We start from the raw sequence: 19,373 nt of genomic DNA, 5'->3' as shown, positions 1-19,373 counted from the left end.
AGCGAACTTTATCAGACATGAAATGAAGACTTTAAAATCGTCTTAACAAATAAGAAAATATTGTTTCATTTTCCATTTATCAGCAGAAAGAATTTAAGGAAAATGATTCTGACCCAGAGCGAATCAGCGACAGCAGATTTTTATCTCTGAGGGTGGATGTTAAACTGATTTGGCTCCAACTTTAACAGACTTTATGTTTCCAGCCGCGAAGGCGTAACGTGGACGTCTCCTGTTATGGAGCTACAATGGACCAAAAATGCTGGAAAAACTATCAAAAAGCACCAAATTTGGACCCACGTGTGTAATTCTGTAACAACTGATAGTTTGAAAGTAAAATGTGCCGCGGCTAAAGTTACTATGAAACCAGCTGATTCTGGGGGTAACGTGCTGCTGACCCTGCACTTTTCACCGTGAAATGAGAAGTGAATTCTTGCGTTTAACGTCCTTCAAATGTCCGCCTCCTTTCACCAGCTTTTGTGCCAGCGTGCAGCCGGCTCGGCGTCCCAGCGAGGCTCTCCGGCACGAGTCGCAGTGCCTTCGCTGTGAGCTGGAGTAATCGTGGAGCGCACTTGAAAACACCGCTGAGTGTTTTACAGCGCACGAGTTCAACAAACAAGCCAAAGTTTTATCCAGGAGAAGTTAATGGAAACTCCTCCTCGCTGCGCTCCTTTCATTAGATGGAAATCTATTCTGAGAGGGTCCTCGATTGAATGCGGTTCAGGGCCCGCGCCGCAGTAAAAAAGTGAGGGTCTCAAGGTTTGATCAGACAATTAATGGAGGTTTCTCCCATAAGAAAGACACTTACGGCACCTCGGGGGATCGTTAATGGGGTTGCGCTGGACAATAACTCCTTCCCGGCACTTCCACTCCCCTCGCCTGCACTACTTTTACAGGCTGAACAAGAGGATGAAAGCAGGAGGTGTGAGGAGGTGGAGGAGGAGTGGCAGCATCCTTCAGCCTCCTCAAAGTCAGCTCGGCGGCTATTAACCTTGAGTTGGACTGCGACGAGCAAAAAATTATTAGGCAAAGTTATAATTTTATGGCGGTGGGGGAGCAGTACAAATAAATTCAGGCCGGCGGGACAGGGTAATTGGAGGGCCCGGTAATAGGGTCTACCCCCCCCCCCCTAATGAACCTAGGTGAGAGAGGAGACAGAAGTCCCGGCCCTCCTCCCCCAGGTGATTTATCCCCCGTTCTTCCTAGCCTGGAGAGTGACTCACAGCCTTCAGCCGCTCGGGCAGCCGGCCCAGCGCTTTTAATTATGTGCCAATGGAAGAGGAGGAGGAGCTGGTAAAATACAGGGGGGTGAGGGATGCACGAGCCTGGCTCGTGGACCCCGCGTCACGGGCTCCTGCAGCAAAGCTCTTTAGCCGCACTGATGACAGTAAGCAGGAGGAGCAGCGAGCGGGCGAGAGGTGCCAAGCTCGGGCGCTTTATCTCGTTAGCGGCCTTAAATGCCACGATCTGTCACCGCAGCGACTGGTCTCTGAGGGATCTGAGAGGGGCTCGGCGTGTGGAGATACTTCCACTCCGCATTACGCTTAATGGGAGGTGGAGAGGGCAGCGGGCTTACGGGTGTAGCACGAGCTGTCGGGGCTGAAATGGCAATCGGAAAAATGGTTTTCATGGGAGTTCAAAGCAAACCGAGCGAACCGGTGCTGACGACCACCGCGCTCCTGATTCAATGGTCCCCCCGAAACCCAGGAAACAAAGACTTTAGAACAAGGCCCGCAGCGCGACACACCAGTAAAACCAGCAGGATCACAAACTGCAGCCATCACCGACTCAAGGTTACACCAGTCAGTCTTTCCACCAGAATCAGCTGATCATTCATGAAGCCATGCAAGATTTTAGTGATGATTTAGTCTGACTGTGAAAACTGATCTGGTCGCAGTTTTGTTTCATGTCACGCGGAGATCTGCTGCATGTGTCAAGTTATGATCCCCCCCCCCCCCAGTGTGTGTAGCCGGAGGTCCTGGAACATGTTCACGGTATGGAGGTAAAGCTGGCATCAGCTGACCGTCCTGTGATGTCATCGGGACTGACACGTCTCACCGTCGGCCTTTAAAGCAAACAGCCCGCTGAACAAACGAGCGGCACGACTGAAATCTGCAGCAGGTTTAGGAGGACGGCGCTCGGGCATGCAATAAGAAATCCCGCAGATCGACCGGGACGCGTTGTCACCGTTCCCGACGAGCTGCGCGTTAGCCTCGCTAAACAAGACTTGGACTGCAGCGCGTCTGCGCTCGGTGCCAGACTGTTTTCACACTGACGTCTGCCAGGAAACAGGCTCGCTTATTCAAGGCACAAATCTCTCCCTCGCTTTCACACAGCTAATTATTTCTCCCCCGTTTAGAGCCAACTGTTTCTGTCATCTGTCTCCGTAATGACCTCTGCAAGATGTGCATGCATGCTCTCATTCTTCCTGCACCACACACACGCACCACACACACACACACGTTTTCACAGAGAAAACACACAAACAGTTCAGACGTCCATGTGGAGAGGAGCTGATATTAATTCTAAATATAACCATTGAACACATAATTAATCATCAATATCTTTAAAGCTGAATATAGAGTCTATAACATGGTTACAAACTCATAAACCATGTGAATAAAAGCCTTCAGCTGCCTGTAACACAGCGTCTCTGAGGATGCTAACACAGAAAGTCCTGATTACTTTACATATCTGGCCTCTGACCCCTGGTTTGGAGGTCTGTAGAGACACTGAACTTTGATTTCCTGCGTCCTTTCCTTTGAACCTGCTGAGTGCTTTCAAACACATCAAACCAGGGATCCACCTCCAGTCCTGCAGCTTTCAGATGCATCCTTGATGGCAGGACAGCAGCTCTTGAGGACTGGAGTTGGACACCCCTGCATTAAACCTCATTAAACTTCATTTGAATGAATGTTTAAATTCTCATATGTATGTACAGGCACAGTTCAGAAGCATTGTTTCCAGGTGTCCTGTGAGACCCTAACAGAGGACAAAGGCACCCTGACAACACTGGGACACACACACCCCTCTGCACGGTAAGGTGGGGCTTCACGGAGGAGAAAGAAGCCGAGCAGGAACCAAAGGAACAAGACTGTGAACACAAGCAGGCAAAAGGAGCTTCCTCTGAAGGGCGGCTGCCTCTCCCTTAGAGATCAGGTGAGGAGTTCCGGAGCTCAGAGCAGAGCCGCTGCTCCTCCACACTGAGACCAGGACGTCTCCTGGGCGGGCCGTTTAATAAACATCCTACTGTGAGGAGCCCTGAGGCGGACCCAGACACCTCGGTGCTCCCCCAGATGAGTGGGAGGAGGTGGCTGGGGTCTGGACTTGAGATGACTCAGGGTCTAAAAGGTGTATTTCTTTGTTTTTACTAAAATAAACACACTCCTTATTTACATGGTTATGTGTGTAATCAGCTTTAAAGGCCCATTGTAAGCAGGAAACCCGTTAAAGTCGCAAAGTGGGAGGAAATTTAAATCTTAGCTGTGATTTAGTGATGAATAAAATTAATTTCTCCAAGTTTCTTTTTCCATCAGTTTGTGTCTTTGTCTGGTAGGAGTCTGGCTGCTGCTCAGTTAAGAAACTTCTATACTCAAAACATTAAAACTCAAAGAACCACTACAGCGAGGCCGTTTATCTTTATAAATGCTTATAAGTCAGAAACCAAAAAGGTGTAATCTCACAAGTATCCAAAAGTCTTCATTACTTCAACAAGCGTTCAATGAAGTCCATAAAGGAAAAACGATGGGGGAAAGAGGGGTGCAGTGACCACAGAGGAAGAATGGCAACACATTTGTTTATTTCATTGGAAAACCAGGAATCACAGGTGTGGAAGGAAAGGTGTGCTGGAAAATTCCTGCCGTGTTTTATTACCCCAGCTCCAAAGGCGCACTATGATGATGGAGGCTCTGTGGCTCGGAGGCAGCACACCGCTACCATATATTTGGGGACTGTACGAATATTAAAAATTACTGGAGTGTTTTTGTTGTGATGTTTCCACGCCTCCCCCGGGTCCCTGTTTTTTAGTATTTACATGATTTCGCCTAATCCCGAGCTCCCCGTCACCTGTGGACAGGTGCTTCTCACCTGGTTGTCAAACTTGAGTGACTGCGTGCCCACGAGGAAGCGAACAGCGTCGGTCTCAGCTGTCTGCGCCGTCAGAGCTCGAGCCTGCGGAGTAACGAAGTACAGAGTAAGGATTACATACAAGATTCCAGCGCAGAGGCAGCTGACAGACAGCTCGACGGGAATGAATGGAGCCGCAGTGAAGCAGCAGCACCTGAAACTCGAGCCCGTAAATGACGGGAGCGTCGTCCTCCATTTGCGCTGCGTCCTCTGCGCGGTTTGATTCTTTTAATGAAAGGCTTCGCTCAGAAAGCGCCTCTGCGCTCCTTTCTGCTCCAAACACAACACAGCGCCTCACTTCCGCGATTTAAAACTGAAACGTACGGATAGCATGCGCAACGACGGCCGTGTGACGACACTTACGCTTTAAAAACAACGTAGAAGAAGATCCGGAATAGCAACCATGAAACGTGTCCTCTCTGACGCACCGTACTAGTAGCTGTACTGTGTGACGCATGCGTGTTACAGGCGCGTCTGTCAGGTTGCAGTACGGTAAGTAAACAGTCCGTCCTGCTTCTCTTCCTGGTCTTTTATGCGTTTGCGGCTGTTTGTGCGGTGATGTTAGCGGCAGCGGAGCAGCTGAAGACGCTCTGCGCTGTTTTAAAACACTGTTAGCGGCATTTGACGGTTAGCGGCTCGGCTGGCTAACCTGAGCTAGTTGGCTAAAGTAGCACTAGCATGACAGACAGACCCAATAACCGGTTTTACCGACTTGGTAATCCGAGTACCGGCTCCTGTGTAATCGTGAATAAAAGGCCGAGCAGCTCTGGTGCTGCAGCTCAGTGCTGACAGAGACGGAGATACCATACTGTGTTTACAGTTACAGGAAGCGACGAGACTACAGGAAGTGGGATTCATGCTGATTTAAGGTATCTGACATTCAAAATAAACCACACCAGAGGCTTCCTGGAGGCTGTTTAAAGAGCTGACGGGCAGAAACCAAGCTGTGCTGGCCCAGAGGTCACTGCAACCACACGTTTAACCACGGTTTAATCGAGGTAGCCTCAAACACCCTCAGAGGTTACAGATCCTACAGTCAAAATATCAGGACACAGTAACTACTTTTAAATAAACACCTGCGGTGATCGGTCTGTGTCATCACTGTGGGCGAGCTTTGGCCCGCTCTTCTTTCAGTCGTTGAGGTTTGCAGCATTCATTCATGCACAGCTCTTTGAGCAGCACTTTGGTCTCGTTTGTTCCAGAGGTCTTGTGTTTTGTTCAGATGCAGCTTTTTCTGGTTCCCTGAGCATCGCAGGGTCTGACCTCGGGGTGAATTTGCTGGGCCGTCCACTCCTGAGACGATTGTGTCATTGCGTGAACGCATCTTAGTGCTCCAGACCTCCAAACTTCTCGTTTCACAGAGGTGCTCACCCTGATGATGATCAGTTAATAAATGCATTTGATTAGCAATGTTTCCCTGCGTCTCATCCTCTTAATTCCTGTGGAAGCGGTGAGGGTGGAATTTTTTTCCCGCCGTTGGCACGCCTGCTTTGTAGTCCCAGCTCTCACTTTATTCTTTAAACATCTTTGAAAGTTTAAAGTTGTCCCAAAAATTTGGAGTCTTAATGACTGAATCTCTTTTGTTGTCTTTTACACCGTTTTGACAGTCAAACTTTCTGAAAGTTTAGTTTTACAGTTCACGTTACACCAACAGTGAGACGATGTCACCAACCCTAAAAACATCTTTCTACTTGTTTCCAGCTTGTAGTTTTCCTCTACAGGCATAAATTACACATCATAACTGGACATTTTTGTCCTCTTTCACCTGATGTTTCTGTCCCGTGACGCAGAGACCTGTAATAAAATTTGAAAACAATAAAGAATGACAGGAAATGAGTGTTCCTGCTTCACAGGAACGCCACACAACAATGAGAGGAATTGTTGGTTCATGTGTTTGTGTGTTTCTGTGTGCAGAGCAGTGAGATGGACAGCGGGGAAGCTCACGCCCAGCGGCCGGTCTCCTTGGACATCGCCGTAGAGGATGTAAACCAGGAAGTCTCGGCTCCGGCCCCTCCTGAGGCGACCACAGGTCAGACTCCGCCCACAGACGGTGGTCTGCCCCAGGAGGACAGCATCGATCTAGGTCGGGACTTTGCCACACCACAGGAGGACAGCAGCGCCACGCCCTCAGAGAGCCTCATGGACAAGCTCAACGACCAGATGATGGAGAGCGTCATGATTTCTGATTCGCCCAATAACAGCGAGGAGGATGACGTGGTGCCTATCGATTCCCTCCTGGATGGAGGCGAGGAGGAGGAGGAGGAGAACGCGGTGGAGGGAAACCAAGAGGAGCAGAGCGAGATCGGACAGAATACGACTGAGATTAAAGTTTCGGTGGAGGAGCAGGAGGACGGAGGCTCGCAGGAAAAACCAGAGGAAGTGGCGACCAGCGCCATTTCCCCGGGTGACGTGAAGAGTCTGTCTGACAGTCGCAGCGAGGAAGCGGCGCCGGAGATCACCAGAGTGACCAAACCAAAGGACGAGCCTGTCCCCGTGTGCACCATATTCAGCCAGGGCACCCAGCCCAAGTCTTTAGTGCCCGACGGCTTCCAGCCCACCCTCATCAAGTCGCCCAGCTTCAGCATGGGCGGCGGCGAAGACACCGTGACACCCAGTAAGATGGCAGGGGCGCTTGTGTGCCAGCCCAGCCCGAGCCTCAGCAAGTTCTTCACAGATAACGGACAGACCAACCCGGCGTCCGACTTCTTCGACTCCTTTACCGCCCCCTCCTCCTTCATCTCCGTGTCCAACCCCAATGCTGAGATCCCTCCAGGCTCCGCCGAAGCACCCGAGCACAAGCTCTCATCCACCTCCTCCTCTATCTCTACCCCTGGAGGGATCCTGGACTCTGGCGCTCCCACACCGAGCTCAGCGTTCGCCCCTGCTGAACCATCCCCCAAGCTCCAGCCACCCACACCTCAAACAGCCTCGGCTCCAGGCTCCGCCCCCACCTCAGCTCCAGCTGTCCCACCACAGCCCTTCAACCAGCTGTTTTCAGGCAGCGACGACGCGTTTGCGACGGCGCTGAGCCTGAACGAGGCAGACAGGCGCCACGATGCCTGGCTGCCGTGCGAGGAGACCAGGAAGGTGCTAATCTCCGTAGCAACGCAGCAGTACGGCCCCGCCTACTTGGAGAGCAGCAGACTGACCATGCCAGGACTCAAGTTTGACAACCTGCAGGTAGGAACTCTGATCCCTCAGCAGTAAACCCGCCCATGCTCGTGTTCAGGTAACTGCGAGGACGTTTCTGTCCTGTTGCTTTTGGATGATGTTGAATTTCTGTGTTTTTAAAAACAGGGCGACGCCGTCAAGGACCTAATGCTTCGTTTTCTGGGAGAGGCGGCGGCCGCGAAGCGTCAGGTCCTCACAGCCAACTTCGTGGATCAGTCCTTCAACGGCCTCAAACAGCTGATTGTGAGTCCTTTTAGTTTGTGAGCGGAGCATCGCTCGGCGTGAAACGGGACGTTTACGTGTGGGTGGAGCTGACGTTCTCCTCCACCTGCGCGGTGTCGTCTTCAACTCTGCACTAACCTGAGAAATTGTCACAGTTAATCTGCTGATTTCGTTGCTCTGATTTGTGCTGATTCTTTTCATTGTACACAAAGTTAATAGTTTCCTGTTTGAAACAGTGAAAAAGGTCGGCACCATCAGGTTGGAGGAGTGGGTGGAGCAGCAAATCATTTTGCTTGAAGTCATACACGTGGCAGACTTTCACGTTTTTATTTTTAGCATTTTTAAACACGTTATTAACTAAAACCAAGGAGTGCGGCTGAGTTTAGGAAAAGATCCTGATGAAGTCTTTGTTGTCTTGGTTTCCACGGTGACGTGCTAAGTGATTACTCGTGTCCATGAAGAGTTTTACACTTTGGCTCCACCCAAAGAGAGTCACCCACACGGTGATCACAGACTCAGGTGGGCCACTCGTGTTTACCTGCCTGATCACATGTGTGTATCTGCACACACGGGTCCATGAACACCGCACAGCGCAGAGGCACATCATAGAAATCTCAGAGAGCAGGAAGGTGACGTCTCCTGGGTCAGGTGACACTGGAGAGGATGATTTGAGGAGCTGGAGATGGTTTTACTTTTGTTGTTGTGCATAATTTGAACAGTGTTTTAAGTTAAATTGAAAGCGTATCTGCAGCTCTGATTGTAACCAGAAGAGCTCAGGCAGCTTTTGCAGATGGTCTAGAAACAGGTCACTCTGCATTTGTAATTCTTGCACCAGGCTCCTCGGCGGCAGCTGGAAGGCTCTGAGAGCTCGTGCTGTCCTGCAGGAGCTTTCTGGAGGTAAACGAGTATAGCGGCGCTCGGCGTCCCGCGGCGGCTGCAGCCTGTCTGACCTCCTGACAGTCGGTGTTTCTGCTGAAGCCGCTGGCTGCTTTCGGTCTCAGCTGACTGAAAACAGTGAATCATTCGCCTCCTTTCTCTTCATATCCTGTTTCTTCTCCTGCCAAGCATAAAAATGCGCGTGTGTGTCTTTGTGACCACGCAGTCTCACCCCATTCCCTCCGCTGCTGCCATCCATCTCTCGTCTACCTCTGCAGCCCTCGTGCATTCCCTCCATCATCATTTCTGACCCACAAACGACCCTGAGAGACGCTTGTTATTTAAAACATATGCACAGCAGCAGCAGTGATGGAGAGAGGTGGAGTGGAGAGATGGAGAGGTGGAGATCCACTCTGCTCACAAGTTCTCTCTCTTCCTGCTGTGCCCATGTATTATGCATAGGACTGCTGTGCATATTTCAAGGGCCTTCTGGACTTGGTGTACACACACACACACACACACACACACACACACACACACACACACACACACTCAATATGGTGCTTTCAGCCTGCAGTCAGCTGCACTATATGGCGTAGGTGAGTGTGTGAGGATCATACGCCGTCTGCTGATTGGTGTGGGTGGCTCCCCGGAGCAGGAGAGATGGCGAGGCAGGAAGGTGACGCGGGCTCGCCGATGAATGACGAGCAGAGAGAGCGAGCATCAAAGCAGGCTTCGCCTGGACTCACAACTTTTACCCACAGAGCCCATTAAAGATGGATGCAGCCGCCCTGATGTCACAGGTGGCCTTCGTTTTCCTGGAGGTCGCTGCTCGCGCTCACCTCCTGCTGTGTTTGGACGTTAGATTATTGGAGGCGAGCTGATAACAATGTCTGTAAAACAACAACCTTGTTTATTGAACAGTTATATCATTATGTGAAAGACTGAAAGGTCCAAAGCTGCTCCTGCACGTGGAGCGCTCTGGGATCCCTGTGACTCCTCCTCCTGGCTGTTCTGATCGGACCCCATTGGCTGAGACCTGGAGCTCACCAGACCTGGGTCCAGGTCGGGGCCCTGCGGTCCCTGTTCTGGGTTGGAAGTTGTCATCCTCATACGAGGTTTTCACACACATGTAAATAACGTATATAATCCACAGAAAGAGCCTAAAAGTGTGGATGAGGCAAGCTGTACAAAGCTTGTATATGAAGCAGTCCATTTACCGTCTACATAAGACTAGAAACGTTGGTGAAAGAATGGCTTGCTCAGTGAATTCCAGCGTGGTATCGTAATAGGATGTCACCTGTGCTCAGAGGTCACCGACTTTCTGGAGAGTCAATCGCTGCAGACCTCAAAGCTCATGTGACCTTCAGATGAGCTCAAGAACAGTGCGCAGAGAGCTTCATGAAACAAGTTTCCATCTAAGACTACTGCATTTGGAAATAAGTGTAGCTCAGCGTGCACCGTTATTGAATATACAACAACAGTATTTCTGTATGACCTGTTAATGTGTGGTTTCGTGCCGTTTGCTCGGAGTAAAGGCCTTTAGAGCGACAACCTCCACCTTTCATTGGGGCGGTTCGCAGTTCAGTCGGCACCTGGAAGCTCAGAGCTGAAAGAGGGCAGAGCGCCCAGTCTGACCCGGGCTGCTCGACAGTGATGCGGACGCTGTACTGCTCTGTTGTGCAGAAGGCAAAGCTGCTGGTCGATCCGTGACCACAAGCCGTGGGCAGAGACCAAAAAACAAGCTCCAGGATAGACGCAGCAGAAATGAGCTGAACGATGTCTGAGCTCCGAGTTGACCGAGTCTGAGGAGGTGTGTCCTGTGCATGGCTGCAGAGATCTCTGTGTTTTTGCAGGAGATGCCGGTGAAGTTTTGTTGTTCTCAGAAGAGCTTGAGCAACACTGGATGTGTCAGAAGTCATGCAGTGGTGTCCTCAGTGGAGCTGCGTGACACAGAAGAGCTTCAGATCTTCTCTTTGCTGAATGTGCAGATGCTGTGACACGTCTCACTCTTATATCCTTCTCCTCCACATCAGCACGTCTCGGTGGCACAGACCTGGAAATCCCACATAACGTGATACTTGAGCGCCTCTTTTTTTCTCGGAGTTCAAAGGTCAGTGCGAGCTACAAGGCGGCTTTCTTTCCTTCTGCTGCCGCCTCAGATTCGGCGTCTTGCTTTTGTTCTGTGAGGCAGATGATTTCCAACACAGACTTGAACCCGCGGCCTCCGGCTGAAGGACGACATCTCTGCTCGCTGCATCCTGCTTAATAAGGAGCTTGTGTGGCGTTGCTGACATAATAATGGAGCACTGAGTCACTCCGGCTGATGAATGGATCCGACACCATCTGCCTCCTCCATCTACGACCATCTACTCGCATTCAGATGATTTACTTACCAATAAATTATGAAATTTTCAAACTTCCAAGATCAAACAAACTCGTAGATCAAAGCTGTCGTAGGCGATGTAGCTCGCTGAGCTGGGAGGGGAGGTTAAGATTCAGAAAACGAGAGGATGTGAACGCACGCAGGCGCACACGCACACACACGCACAGTTAGGGAAGTGCAAATGTCAGAAAGCTTTAGGCCATTAAAAGTGCAGCCTGCTGAAGAGTGATGCCTTTAAAGACAGCTGATCAGTCACGTAGAAACAGAGGATGGATGGATCGTGTGTGTGTGCGTGTGTGTGAAGCCTTTTGCTCGGCTGACACTCGTCGCTGAGCTTTATCCTGTCGTGCGGCGTCCTGTGTGATGCAGAGGCCGCTATGAGCTGGCAGAATGAGTCATGCTGCAGATCCAGAGTGTGACTTCACCCACTGCCACTGTTCATGCACACACACATGTGCAGCGAGGACACAAACACACACTGAACACACTCACCGGAGGGCCGAGAGTCTGCACTTCCTCTCTCTCTGACTCTTGGCGTCGGCCTCTCTGCCCTCAGCTGATGAATGAGGACATCGGAGCTGCTGTCACACACCACTGTGCTGTTATTCAGTAGTCTGATTACAGTTACTACTCTTCAGTTAGCTGCACAGCGGGGAATCGAAAAGTAAAAATAATTAGACATTCTTTTTTCCCTGAACACATCTGATTTCTGTTCGTGTGGAGGAGAAACGACAGCAGGTCGCTTTGGAGAGGAGACTTTATTTAAATTTTTATAAAACATAAAAAGAGCATTGCAGTAAAGATCACGCAAAAATACTTCAGCTTCTGGTGCGAGGGGAAAAATTCAGGATGTGCACCACTAGCTGACTAATCGTCGCTGTTGTCGCTCGTCGGTACCAGAATAAGGAGTCGTTTAATCTTATCTTAAAATCTTAAAATTTTAATGGATGACCAACGACGGTGAAGTGTTACGCAGCCTCCTGCCACCAGATGGAGCAGCGTCGTTGCGACGGCGCTTCATGTGTTTGGGAACATTATTACAATCAGATCGCAGATACGCGAGAGCAGCGGAAATGAGGTGGACGAGCTCTGCCGTGCGATACGGCGAGGAGTTAAGTTATGGAGGCGGCCAGGGAAGATCCGCTGCTCCTCCACATGGAAAGGAGACTGTCGCTACCCGATCTGTACTGGAAACCCGATCGGTACCCCGCATGCGTGAAAGGTGTCTACTTCCGGTCGAAGCGTTTTACGATACTTACGGGTCAGAGTATCTGTTAAGATGTTAAGAATAATAAGTATCTCCTAAAATGTTTCCAATAATGAAACATTTCAATATAATGTAGACAAAAACGAAAAAAAAAGATCTTTACGGATCAGGACTCCCCGATCCTTACTGCGCATGTGCAAAGTCGGACCGTACATATCGGCTGTATCCCAATTCAGGGTCTGCAGCCTTAAAGTACGCAGCCTCAACGGTCCTCAAGGGCCGCGTACTCAAAGACCGCTAAGGCCGGAAGTGCGAGGCTTGTGAAATGGGACGGTCTAGCCTCCGTTGCGCTGCCCAGGTTGCCTAGCAACCATGATACTAACAGCTGGAAACTTTTCAGCTTTGTTTGACAGAAATGAAGGAGAAAATCTTTTGTTCATTTGTTTGTTTCTACATGAGCTTTGATCATTCTCTGTAAGATTCAGCTCAGCTATTGAACGGCGTATATTTTAAAGTAAAGGCTTTAAAACCAAGTTAGTACAAACGTCACTAATGTCACATAACTTTGCCGACATGTAGCCAACCGTAATGTTTTAATGTTCTTCGTTATTAAACATTTGCACATAAATAAGTGACATAATATTCAGTACTTAAAGTTTACTCTTCGGGCGCCCCTCATCCGCCGTTTTTTTTCGGCAAAATTATCCACACCCACCGCCGCGCTATGCATTCTGGGATATGTTGGGCCACGAAGTCTACACCGCCACGTCGTTAAAATTCAGGGAAATGAAGGACGCATTTCAGGGCTGTCACTACCCGATCCGTACCGGAAACCCGATCAGTACCCCGCATGCGCAAATCTTACGTCACTTCCTCTCTTTGCCAACATTGCGACATTCAATATATTTGAATGATACGGTTAGCGCCCAGTTAGCTCCTAGCATTTCTCAACAGCTCTGCCTCCTTTTCGACTGCCCGGGACATTTAAACAATGGATAATCCGTATACAAAGAAATTCATGCTTTTCTCCTCAACAGAGAGCGTCCCCAGATTGAACAACAGCGCCGTAAAATAAGAAGAATGGTGCCAAATTACAGACTTATTAATATTGACTTAGCAATGTGTCACGTGAAGATTCATCAGCCAGATTAAGTGTTTACTGACAATTGACAGTGATAGCGGACATCATCATCACTATTCCAACAATCCTCTCCACACAGACAAGCATAAACACACTCGACTATCACTAAATCAAATTTAACACACGTTTGTAATGACGCTAATTCAGTTTACAATAGGGTTCATTCGCTCAGTCAGCAGGTGGCGGTATCCTCGTACACTGGGGAGTAAACTGCCATTAAACGAACAGAAGAAGAAGAAAACCCCTGCACATGTGCGGTACGGATCGGGTAGACCCGATTTGTACGGTCCAACTTTGCACATGCGCAGTAAGGATCGGGAGTCCCGATCTGTCACTATCTTTTTATTTTTTTGTTTTTGTCTACATTATATTGAAATACTTCATTATTGGAAACATTTTAAGAGATACTTATTATTCTTAACATCTTAACAGATACTCTGACCTGTAACTATCGTAAAACGCTTCGACCGGAAGTAGACACCTTTCGCGCATGCGGGGTACCGATCGGGTTTCCGGTACGGATCGGGTAGTGACAAGGGCCGCATTTCGAGCAGCCTTTGAATTGGGACAGCCTTCGTCGCGTCGCTGTGACGTAATCGGCCTTAAAATGGTAAATGGACTGATTCTTTTATAGCGCTTTTCTACTCTCCCGGAGTACTCAAAGCGCTCTATATAACATGCCTCATTCACCCATTCACACCCACTCGTACAAGCACTTCTATACACAAGTGCAAACTAACCTGCATTCACATGCATTCACACTCCGATGAACAGAGGGCAATTTGGGGTTAGTATCTTGCCCAAGGATACTTGACACGCAGACTGGGGAAGCCAAGGATCGAACCACCGACCTTCCGATCAGTAGCTGATCTGCTCTACCACCTGAGCCACAGCCACCTCTTTAAGGCTGCAGACCCCGAATTGGGATACAGCCATCGGGCCTACCCGATCCGTACCGCGCATGTGCAGGGGTTTTCTTCTTCTTCTGTTTGTTTAATGGCAGTATACTCCCCAGTGTACGAGAATACCGCCACCTGCTGACTGAGCGAATGAACCCTATTGTAAACTGAATTAGCGTCATTACAAACGTGTGTTAAATTTGATTTAGTGATAATCGAGTGTGTTTATGCTTGTCTGTGAGGAGAGGATTGTTTGAATAGTGATGATGATGTCCACTATCACTGTCAATTGTCAGTAAACACTTAATCTGGTTGATGAATCTTCACGTGACACATTACAAAGTCTGTATTCTTAACAAACTTTATAAAGACGCAGCTTTTACTTTGAAGCTGAACGTTCTTTGTTTCCAGTTTGCATTTATATTTATACAGCAGCACAACTGTAACAACTGTTACAAGAACTGTTACTGTTACAACAGTAACAGTTCTTCTAACATAAAGGCCCTACAGTAATACTGAGACACCCCAACCATCACATGACCCCTGAACTTGGCGACAGTGAGAAGAAAAAACTCCCTTTAACAGGAAGACGCCGCTGGCAGAATCGGCTATCTGATTGGTTGGGGGTGAGGCAAGGAAGCTGGGACAGAGTGGACGACTGTTCTGTGAGTAATTGGCGAGTTTTTCAGACAGGTTTGCGTCTTCCATGCAGACTACAGGTTACCATGGCAATCTGAGGTTTACCATGGCTGAGGGTTCGGTGCAGCACCCTCCCCGTGACCAACGCCAGGTGATGTCCAGGCTGACCTAGACAACGTCACACGAGTGCTTTTCATGTTGCGTCCGATCAGCGGCGGTTGTAATAACCTGGTGTCGTCCTCCATGTTGGCAGCCCTGTGAGCTAGGCTGCACTTTCACAACAGGTGTGAGCGTACGGCTGCAGCTACATAAACACAGCAAGGTGAAAACAACTGGCAGGAAGGCTTAAACGTGCCCTTCAGCACCGCAGAAGCTGACGGTGCATTACTGCGAGCTCGGCGGCGCGGAGGTGTAATGACGGAGGAAATGACAGCTACGTAGAAAGGTTACGATAATGACAAGTAAAGGTTAGAGCAATGATATCAAAGCCGGCTGCAGCTGCCGGGTCGCTGCAGTGATTATAGGGGTGTGTCTGTCTGACCCGCCAAGGTAGGTTTAACACACACACACAGACACACACGGGCACACGCACGCTGGCCGTGGGCCCAGGCAGCTGCACAGTGAGGGAGGGGAGCGAGGTTAGAGTCTCCGGTGGGAAGCACGGAGGGAAGGAAGTAGGAGACAGAGATGAAGGAGATGGGGGAGGGGCGGGGGCGGCGATGCTAATGAGGGAGACGGATGAGGAGCAGCCCGGGGTGGTGCTGAGCTGGAGTCTAACTCTCTGCTGACCACAGCGGGGACGAGAGAGGAGACGGAGGTCACCGTGAAGAAGAGGAGAGCCAGCCGAGCTGAGCTCATAGATTATCCAGCCTCAGCCCTTCATCACCTCTGCAGAGGAGACAGAGCCGTGCGCTAGGCCGACTCTCACCTGTAAACCGCACTGTTTGCTCAGCTTAGTCGGTAACGTGTTGCCAAAGTTACATCAAAGTGCAGCCAGGTTTGCAGTCAATCAGAAGCATCGAAATTTGGCCGGTCACCTGTTCAGGGTCGTGTTCTCGTGCTGTTTTCAGAGCAACTCTTCTTTTTAGGTCTTTGATTTAGAGATTCAGCTGCTTCAGATACTCAGCATCCATCTTTGTGTTGAAACACTAATACAGTATTTTACTAACACTACTGGTGGGTGTACGTCCGTCTGTCGGGTAGGGCTGTCACGATTACGTCGACTATCAAAATTGTCGACGACAAATTTAATAGTCGACGCGTCATTTGAAGCTTTGTAAGATCCTGAAAGACGCAGGAATAAGTAGTAGGATTTAAGAGTGTAATAACGGACTGCAACAGAAGGTGGCAGCACTGCATGTACAAGGATGCCAGCTGCCGTTAAACCCCAAAGAAGAAGAAGCTGTATCCGGTATCATTGCTGTGTCCAAATTCAGGCCGCATCCTTCGGAGGCCGCATTTGAAGGCCGATTACGTTACAGGGACGTGAGGAAGGCTGTCCAAATTCGAAGACTTCTCTAAATGCAGCCGACAAATGCATCCTACCTTCCCCAGATTTAGCACGGCTCAGCCAATTCCAGTTTCCAACAATGGCAGCAGTTTTAATATTACTCTTATTATTCTTTCTGGGTCACAAAATAAACGTTTAACATATTTTCAGGCGAGAATGTAGCTGTGTAAACCTCAAATATCTGCTCAGTTTATCAAGACACCACATATTTTCAAAAGCGCTTTTCGGAGACGTCTGTTACCCACTAGCTTGATAGCTAGCCGGGGGAAAGGCTCACTAGAGCCGGCGAGAGCAGCGGACTCCCGGCTTCAAACCCACCGCCGTCTTTCACTACTCAGGTTAAACATATATGAGTCACTTACAGTGTTGGGACTAACGCGTTATTAAGTAACGCATTACAGTAACTCCGTTATTATTGTGGTAACGAGCACGGTAACTAGTTATTATGCCAAAATCAGGAACGCGTTACTCGTTACTGGGATTTAGGCTCGTTATTCGTTACTTCGTGTGGTGGCTATCGCGGAGCTTCCACAGATTCAATAACATTAGCAAGTGGTGGAGGCCAGCAGGTGGATGAGAGAAAGGGGACGCAGGAGGAGGAGAGACCCGAGGCGGCCGCCGGTCCAAGTGTGAACTGAACTTCAGGTAAGAAGTTATAACCTGCAGTCCAGCTGAGTCAGATATAAACCAAGTTTAGGTGGAGTTTATTTTCGTTGTGCTGACTTTTTTGTACTGCGTGCTAGCTAGCATGACGGGGTTTCTATACAGCTGGGTGGGTGCTGTGATGTTAATGATGTTGAACTTTATTTTGTTCATACGGTTAATTATTAGAGTTGCCAACCGTTCCCTAAAAAACAGAATCGTCTGGTATTCAGAGAAAATATTACGCGTTTCGTGTTGAGGTGAAAAGGAACACAGTTTGTCCCGGACTTCAGCTACAATGAAAAAGACACAAAGCTGGAGTTATTCTGTCTTTACGCTGCACAGCTGCCTCTTCTCTCATTCTCTCCCCTCCCTCTCCTGTTGCTACTTCAATCATGAAACTGATCAATGATCAGCTGATCGGCTTTTCTCTCTTGTTTGTTTATCACTTTGCGCCAGAAAGAGGAAACCAGCGGATGTCGCGGTAAACAACAGCAGCACGTTTGATCAGCTGTTGTTAGAATTTATTTAATATTACTTTCTAGTATCAGCTGATGTTTGCTGGAGCCACAGCTGTAAACCTGCTGGTCATGATGTCGGTTTGGATATGTGGTGAGAGGGAAACATGAAGATGAAACCAGGAGACGTCTTTACTGAATCATCAGAGCTGAACAGGTGATGGAGAAACAGGTTTACCTTTTAGGTGACATGAATGAGTTGAAGTTATGAACTGTTTCTGAGAGACAAATAACCCCAGGATCCTTTTCTATGTAGCTGACAGCTGGTAACTGTGCAGGGGCGGGTCTAGCAAAGTGTTGCCAGGGGTCCATGTAGGGCATTAACAGGGAAAGGGGGGCACAAGGAAATACTTTCTTATTCTCATTTAAAATGTCTCGCTTTTAATAAATAATTATCTGAGTCTTACAACAAACGATTGATAGATTGATGCATATATACCATCAGAACAGTGTACATCACTGTCACAACAGTGTTTATGTTCATTCAAAGGCTTTATGATTTTTCCTATAATGGTGGGCCGGTCTCTAGTCAAAATGCCCGGGACGATTTTTTTTGTCCCAGTCCAGCTCTGTATGCAGCTCATCTGCAGTCTGGTGTTACCTACATCTTCCTATTCAGAAGGCAGAATTTCCGAGTTCTGAGTACAATCAAAGCACCACGACTGCAGTTTTTGTGTTGGATGTAAAAAGCGAACATGACACATCAACGACGGTCCAGGCGTGGGATTTCTCTCGTGGAAAATATGCACATTATCTTTTCCTTTGGTAGGTGGCACAGTGCACTTGTGGCAAATAAGCAAGCTAGAAGACTGGCAATCTGGCTGGGTATCCAGTTAGCAACACATTAACAAGAGAAGTCTGAGTAAAACCAAAGTTACTTTCCCTAGTAACTAGTTACTTTGAAAGTAACAAGTAACTTGAAGTAACTGAGTTACTTTTGGTGGAAGTAACTAGTAATGTAACTAAGTTACTAATTTAAAGTAACTTACCCAACACTGGTCACTTAGATAACTTAAAAATGTTATTGTTTGGCTTTTTTAGTATTTTATTTGTTCCTGAGTAAATCGGTTTGGCTGAGATTAAAGTTATAGTTTTTACACAGCTGAATAAACGTCAAGCAGACAGCTGATTATCAGAAGTGTGAGATGCTCGAGAATTTACTCCGGTGTCCCGTTATATTTTAGATAGCAAGGAGTTTATTAAACTTCACCGAAACAATCTGCAAATTTCATTAAAATTTAATAAACTATCATCTTGTCTTTATTTTTAGTTAGCACAGACCTTAAACACTTAAAGCTGTAAGCTAATGATAGTTATATAAGAGCAGATGCTGCTGGTGCAATAAGCTGTACGTTTTATGTCCAATGGATGATGATTTGATTAGTCGACTATCAAAATAATCGTTTGTGGCGGCGCTACTGTCGGTCTGTGCAGCCTCTCAGGTGTCCTCATGCTCCCTGCAGCGACGCTGAGCCAGGCCAAGTGCAAAACTAGTGAAAAACAGAAAAGATGAGGAGGGAAAGTTTCCAGTGTCCTTCACCTGTGAAACATTCCTGTTTTGTGGTCGTCTCACTGTGTCCGCCTGTGGTTCATGTCATTAACACCAAAGCCCCCCTCTGCTACTGCACTGACCACATCAACACGGCAGAGGTTTAACGATGCTGGGAGTCTTTCCTGCTCAGTCAGTGCAGCTCCTGGAAGCAAAAACGATGTCAGTACCTCCCTTAGCTTTAGTAGAAGTCCTCTCATCTCCCTTTGCTGGTTCTCCTCCAGTGTATCAGAACAGCAGGAGACGGGTTGGTGACTCCATCCCATAATGTCTGAAATCCCAGTTCAGGTGTTTTCCTCCTGTTCTTCTCTCTGTCACGCCTCAGGATGTTCCAACACAGGTATGTCTCACCCTGTGAGGTGAAATAGATCATTAAGCTCGATAATGCAAAATACACAGAATAGAAATGTTTTATAAATGTAGTAAAGCAGTGACGTTCAGCATGGCAGGGCGGTGGGAGGGATTTAAACATGACTGGCCCGTTACATCGC

At 48.5% G+C, this 19,373-nt stretch overlaps 2 protein-coding genes across 4 annotated transcripts in view; one reads left to right on the top strand and one right to left on the bottom strand.

Annotated features, from left to right (window-relative positions):
* eipr1 (EARP complex and GARP complex interacting protein 1) overlaps positions 1-4,524 on the bottom strand; it is a 55,961-nt gene extending 51,437 nt beyond the window's left edge. The window contains exons 1-2 of one of the 2 annotated variants that reach the window (XM_086275031.1): positions 4,277-4,524; positions 4,084-4,167 (exon numbers count right to left, since the gene is read on the bottom strand). In XM_086275031.1, coding sequence (XP_086131157.1) covers positions 4,084-4,167; positions 4,277-4,318 — 126 coding nt within the window. In that variant the 5' untranslated portion in view covers positions 4,319-4,524. The remainder of the gene's footprint in view (positions 1-4,083; positions 4,168-4,276) is intronic. The other variant, XM_086275030.1, reaches the window with a different exon arrangement.
* trappc12 (trafficking protein particle complex subunit 12) overlaps positions 4,479-19,373 on the top strand; it is a 30,198-nt gene continuing 15,303 nt past the window's right edge. The window contains exons 1-3 of one of the 2 annotated variants that reach the window (XM_086275027.1): positions 4,479-4,614; positions 6,037-7,302; positions 7,420-7,536. In XM_086275027.1, coding sequence (XP_086131153.1) covers positions 6,046-7,302; positions 7,420-7,536 — 1,374 coding nt within the window. In that variant the 5' untranslated portion in view covers positions 4,479-4,614; positions 6,037-6,045. Of the gene's footprint in view, positions 4,615-4,684; positions 4,992-6,036; positions 7,303-7,419; positions 7,537-19,373 lie in introns of those variants that run through there. The other variant, XM_086275028.1, reaches the window with a different exon arrangement.

This window comes from Aulonocara sp. 'chitande type north' Nkhata Bay, linkage group LG19, assembly GCF_057382095.1.
Source record: "Aulonocara sp. 'chitande type north' Nkhata Bay isolate Kocher_YH1m ecotype deep benthic linkage group LG19, A_spYH_male_GT1.1, whole genome shotgun sequence".
NCBI classification, from domain to species: Eukaryota; Metazoa; Chordata; class Actinopteri; order Cichliformes; family Cichlidae; genus Aulonocara; species Aulonocara sp. 'chitande type north' Nkhata Bay.
This window is presented reverse-complemented; position numbering and strand designations above follow the sequence as displayed.